Source organism: Sphaerodactylus townsendi, linkage group LG04, assembly GCF_021028975.2.
Source record: "Sphaerodactylus townsendi isolate TG3544 linkage group LG04, MPM_Stown_v2.3, whole genome shotgun sequence".
Classification (NCBI taxonomy): Eukaryota; Metazoa; Chordata; class Lepidosauria; order Squamata; family Sphaerodactylidae; genus Sphaerodactylus; species Sphaerodactylus townsendi.
The window spans coordinates 33,081,551-33,087,550 of NC_059428.1; the positions used below are offsets into that span (position 1 = coordinate 33,081,551).

The 6,000-nt window shown below is 43.9% G+C and overlaps 1 protein-coding gene across 1 annotated transcript; it reads right to left on the reverse strand.

Moving 5' to 3' along the window:
• Window positions 1–611: 611 nt before the first annotated feature.
• ZAR1L (zygote arrest 1 like) lies at window positions 612–5,625 on the reverse strand. Its single transcript, XM_048494484.1, has 4 exons — window positions 4,760–5,625; window positions 2,933–3,025; window positions 1,818–1,892; window positions 612–928 (listed from the first exon to the last, which is right to left on the reverse strand). Exons 1-4 carry the CDS (start codon window positions 5,426–5,428, stop codon window positions 785–787), a joined length of 981 nt encoding a protein of 326 aa, XP_048350441.1. The 5' UTR covers window positions 5,429–5,625; the 3' UTR covers window positions 612–784.
• Between the last annotated feature and the right edge of the window lie 375 nt (window positions 5,626–6,000).

Below are 6,000 nucleotides of genomic sequence, written 5' to 3' on the forward strand. Positions count from 1 at the left end.
GCAGAAGTTGACGGTCACTCAAGAGTGACCACCTCAAGCAATGAAAGAGGATCTCCATTCACGTAATCACTTTCTTATACATCCTCTTAAAACTAATGCAGCAGTTTGTGTGAAGGAAGCACAGCTATTCACCCTTCGTCTGGCTGGGAATAATGTTTGACCCCTTTCTCTTATATCAGCGCTATAATGTGCATCTTGAAAGGGAAGACACAGTAGGTAGCTATACGTTCCTTCTGCAAAGCAAGTTACAACTTGAAATGGTGTCTTGCTTCGGGAAAACAGCTGAGAAAGGGTTGCCCTGTGAAGCACTGTAATTTTTGTGCAAGCCACCACATTGGAATGGCTCTATCCAGCAAGCTGCCATTTTTAACAGAAAAGTTTTAAGGCTATTAGAAAAAAATTAAAAAGCTCCCAGGAATAAAGCCTGCTGCCCCTGCTCTGTTCCAAAAAAGTTCCATTTTTCTCTAGTGACAGAAGCTCATATCTTAGTTAAATTGCTACAGAGAAAATTCTCTTCACTCATTTTCTTTGATCCATTTCACTTCAACAGCAATTATATACATATACCCATCCATCAAGTATCTTCATGTCAGAGAGACTAAAAACGTGAATTATGATTTAAGTTTTATTACAAGGTACAATGAATTACAAAGGAAGTTCCCCCACATTTACAAAAATCTTTAATCCGTTATCCAATGCCAAGTCAAAAGCCTAAAGTCAAAACCAAGTATCAAAGTGCATAGTGCCAACACAGACCAACCACATTAGAGAGAAGGCAAACAGATCAGACAATATATTTGAAGCTGTAGGTATTATCGCAAGACAGTCTTTTTCCCTTGCAGCGGCCACATAACTCTTGACGGTGAGGCCTCTTGAGGTCAATGTGCCTTTTCTTCTGAGGGCAGGAACAACGAGTCTTTGAACAGAGCTTGAAAGACAACATTTCAGTGATTAGCAGGCAGATTAAGGCCTACTCCTAAAGCGCTGATATTTTCTATGGCTAAGCTTTGTGTGCCCAGCTCTTTAACACTGGGAAGTAGATTACTAGAACATTTCTGTAGCAACACTGCTATGGTTCAGATACCAAGTAGCACTGGACAAGGCAAGAAGCCCAGCCAGAGAGATCTTTGTTCAACTTTGAATTTTCACGCTTCTCACTGAATTCACTCAGCTACACTGTCTCAGGTGAGTACTCTGTTCTTGTGTTGAAGACAAGAAGATCACATGCCACCGTTATTAGAAGCACAGCACCTGGCCTTTCATGGTCTATTTACATTATTGTTTCCACATGAACACATGTAACCAGTTTTACCCATATTCCAGAAGGAACTAGAGCACTGAATGGATTTTCAGGAATACTAGAGACAAATAATCAGGACTTCCTAATGCCAACAACACGTTACTCTATTAGCAATGCCATTTATAAAGTCTGTGGGTCACTGTGTTCATATGCACTGCAAGTAAAAAATTGTTGTCCATATGATACAATATTCCACTTGTCCATATCCCCATAAGATCTTAGGTTACAGTCAATCCCATAAACAATCTTAGTACTATAGTTACTGCAAAGAAAGCTAAGGGGGAGTTTTGCCCGCTTTCTGTTCAACAGCAGATGATAATTTGGGCTGCCTTATTACTTTATTGTGCATTGTTTTGAACCCTGCTGTTACATTGCTATAGGTAAGGAAGTTTTACTGTGCTTTGTTTCTATATTTCTGAGACAACCGTCCCTTGAAGATACTGAACTAACCAAAACCTAATAACTGTCAAAACCTTCACCAGGACAGACATGCTCAATCACATGAACAATCACTTACCTGGCACTGGATTGCTTCTACCTTATAAGGATTGAAGCTCTTCTGACATTTGCGACAGAGCTGTTTGAAGTAAACCTAAGAAAATGAAAGTTACCAGAAAAGTAATACCAGGTATCAGTGTGCTAAATTGAAAACTATACCCTACAGCAAATTCTGTACAAAAATAAGGAATATCTAACTGCATAGCATGCTACTGTGGGATAACAGACGACTAAGCTAAAATGGAGTCATCCAGATTTAAATTCTCACTTTGCCATTGACCCCTTCCGCACATGCAAAATAATGCGTTTTCAAACCACTTTCACAACTGTTTGCAAGTGGATTTTGCCATTCCACACAGCTTCAAAGAACACTGAAAGCAATTTGAAAGTGCATTATTCTGCATGTGCGGAATGAGCCGAAGCTTACCAAGACAGTCACTACCTTTCTGCTTAGCCTGTGGAACAGGAGTGAGGAGAAACCTACACACTAAGCTCCTTGAGGGAAAAGTGGACAAGTTTACACAATTGTCTGGCTCAAGAAAGCTGACACTGAAGTTAACAGTGTCCAGGAGGCATGACTTCTTATGATTTAGGTAGAATTTTAGCATTTCCTAATATTTCAAGTACAACTTGTAGGTTAGTCAAGGAATATTCTTAATATGCTATAATGGTGTCACTGAAAGTGCCAAATGCTGTATTAAGAACACAACAGTGACCAAGTTTACTATATCCCACTATTTGAGAGTGTGAATTTTAGAGAAGATCCAGCCACTGCTAAAGTATCCAAGCAGGAATAGTTTAATAATTGCCCCTAGTGTGCCCTCTGTGTGGCCCTTTCCGCACATGCAGAACAATGCACTTTCAACACACTTTCAATGCACTTTGCAGCTGGATTTTACTGTGCAGAATATCCAAATAGTTTCACAAACAATTGTGAAAGTAAACGGAAAGTGCTTTATTCTGCATGTGCGGAAGGGGCCTTAGAGATGTCCTTCTGGTCAAATACATTTTGCATGTTTATGAAATCTGCCGTTCTTAAGAAACTGTATACTCAAACTACAAATGGGAAACCAACCGTACCCTATTATTAAAGCTTACTGCCTAGAAGAAAACTAGTTACTCTGCCAAAGATACCTTATTAGTTCCAGAAATGCACCACACATAAGCACTCTCCCATCTGGTCTTACAGTCATTGCAATGGAAGTAGCCATATTTCTGTTCCAGGAACTGAAAAAAGGAAGAGTTTATTAGCAACAAGACATCAAGGCAAATCCAGAAAAACCCCATCACCATTGTGCTGGAGAAGGGCTGGGGCTCAGCAATGGAGGAAGGTTGAGGGAGGTTCAGTCCCTAGCATCTGCTGTTAAAGATCTCTCTACCAGATGCCTGAAGAGCTGCAGCCAATGGTTTGCCTTCTATAAGAACTCATGTTATGTATCATAAGGGCAGAGCATATTGATCCATACAGTTAAACCACCATTGGAACTCTAAAGCACGCAAAGACACAAGTCACTCATCTTACATAAGATAGTAATTTTGCAGCCACTCTAAAGAGTTTCAGAAGTTCCTCTAATTCTCCATAGTATTTGCATGGGACTGCAGCCTCAACTTTGTGTAGTAGTATATTTACTGGAGCTATCCCTTCAGAGAAACAGCATTCTTCCTTAAGCCCCACACATAGCACTAAAATGACACTCCCAAACCCTTATTTTTCTAATCTTCCCTCAGGATTTCCAAGCATCAATATGTGCTTTGGCAAAAGAAGTTATTATTTACTGGCACGCAAGCTGAATTTAGCAAATGTATCCTTCCCTCCAATATGTTAACATTTTTAAATCTTTTGTGAGGTCAAGCAACTGTTCAATGGGTGGAAAATCCAGATTAAAGCTCCCTAGTTACAAAGGACCCAAGTGAAAGGAAGTGACAAGTGTGGGGTACTTGCTAAGGTCTGGGAGTCCTTTCCAGGTTCAAATCGCAAGAAAGCAGGAGAAATTACCTCTGTAGTTTGCAAATCAGTTGTAATTCCAGACCTCCATGCTCCACCTGGAGACTGGCAACTGATCAGCGTCTTACTCAGCAGTTACAAGGCAGAGCCACGTGTGTTGTACGAAGGTTTGTCTGTTGAGCTGCTACCTAGCTGCTAAAGGCCCTGGCTAGACAGGGAGGATCAGCTGCAACCCTAATCTCGTTTGCAAAGGTGATGAAACGTCTTCACAAGGTAGAGCTGTCAACAGGCGTGGTGGAAAAAAGCATCTTGTCGCTTTAATAGGATGTTATTTATCTCCATCGCTTAAAAACCTACAAGGGTCACTTCCATTTTATTAAAGGGAAAGGCCTTTTCCTCCAACCTTTAGCAATTCCACCTGGAAGGCACCAGCCTTCCTGCCTTTTCTTACCCTAGGCCCAAAGCCTTAGTAGGCAAGAACACCCCTAATGGTTACAGAGATTGGCCCAGTAAACCTCCACAAAGACTACAAAAGTCTCCAGAAGACAGGGAAGATTGGATACAGAAGGTCACAGAATATTCAGAACTAGCAAAATTAAACAGCCTTAATAAAGGACAGTAATACAGAGAAGTTTGTAGAAAAGTGGAAATCTTTTACAGACTACCTATTTAAAAAATACAGCAGAAATAACTGCAGGATTTGAGATCTGAAAGAAAACAGCAGATTGAAATAGAACATTAGAAATGATAAAGCATGTAACTGATAAATTGTTCCTTTTTAAATAGATACATGAATCTATAATGTATGAGAACTCAACAATGAAATAGTGGGGAAGTCATTCTTTGGTTATTTTCCTTTTTGCATTTCGAGGTCTTGTTTTGAATTGAGGTGGTGGTGGTGGTGTGAAAGTGTTTATGGGTTGTTGTGGGGTTTTTTTTGCATGATGGGAAAAGTAAAATAAAGAAGGAAGTCTTTAGAAGAGCAAAGCTGAGGTCCCGCTTCTTAGTTGACTCACCTGGAAGGAGAGCGTCTTGCCTTCCCCTCCTCCTCCTCCTGCGTGGCCTCCTTGCTTGGCCGCTTCTCCCTTCCAGGAGGCGGATTCCTCGTCCCGGTCCTCTTCCACCAGCTCTACTCCGCCGGTCTCCTCTTTCTCCAACGCTGCCTTCTCCTCGGGCTCCTCGTGGGCGAGCGGGACCTCAGCGGGGGCTTCCTCCGGCTCTTGGGGCTCCACCACAGCCTCGGGCAAAGTGAAGAGGCGGCGGCCGAGGACTGGAGAATAGATGCCCGGCAGGGGCGGCGGCTCCCGCGGGATGCTTTGAGGCCGGACGGCCTGGAGCGGTCGGGAGCCCAGCGAGCACTGCACGGCGGCGTCCACCCGCGGGTTGACCTGGACTCCCACCTCTTTGGGACTGCCTTTGCGGAGCCGCGGGCTGACCTGCGACAGCAGCGCCTTCAGCTGGGCCCGCTTGTAGTTGTCCAAGTAGTCTGTGGAGGTCTCCTGCGGATCCGAGGCAAGGGTGGGCGGCAGTCCCCTATAGGGATTAGGAATGCCGCTGTTCTTGCTCTGCTTCCAGCTGGACTGCTTTTGCTTGGGGGGTGGCCGGGGGGCCACGTTGTGGCTGGAGGTGAAGGTGCTCCCATAACTCTGGTACACGCCGTACGGAGGATAGACAAAGCGGTCCATAGCCTGGGAGGCTAGTTGGGTAGCCTCCACTCCCTGCCTCCCCCTCCCTTTTATCCCTTTATGAGAAGCAGCTTCTAATTAATGCCTATTACCAGAGGCCATTGGTCATCATTGCTCCACCCTCCCCTTGGTAATTAATCAAGACCTAGTGCTGCTTCCAGCTACATCTCCAAAGTATTTGAGGTTCTTACCTACTTCACTGGAGTGTTGACCCAAACCTTAGTGGATAAACCATAGTAGAGATTACAGGAGGAGACCAAGATGATGATGATGAAGAAGAGTTTGGATTTATATCCCCCCTTTCTCTCCTGTAGGAGACTCAAAGGGGCTTACAATCTTCTTGCCCTTCCCCCCTCACAACAAACACCCTGTGAGGTAGATGAGGCTGAGAGAGTTCTGAAAAGTTGTGACTAGCCCAAAGTCGCCCAGCTGGGGAGTGTGGGAGTGCACAGGCTAATCTGAATTCCCCAGATAAGCCTCCACAGCTCAGACAACAGAGCAGGGAATCAAACCCGGTTCCTCCAGATTAGAACGCAGCTGCTCTTAACCACTACGCCACTGCTGCGTGTGGG

Coding starts and splice junctions, on each gene's coding strand:
- ZAR1L (XM_048494484.1), bottom strand. CDS start 5,428: ATGGACCGCTTTGTCTATCCTCCGTACGGCGTGTACCAGAGTTATGGG. Junction 1,893..2,932: donor GCATTTCTGGAACTAATAAG/GTATCTTTGGCA, acceptor TCATTTTCTTAG/GTTTACTTCAAACAGCTCTG. Junction 929..1,817: donor TAGAAGCAATCCAGTGCCAG/GTAAGTGATTGT, acceptor TTGTCTTTCAAG/CTCTGTTCAAAGACTCGTTG.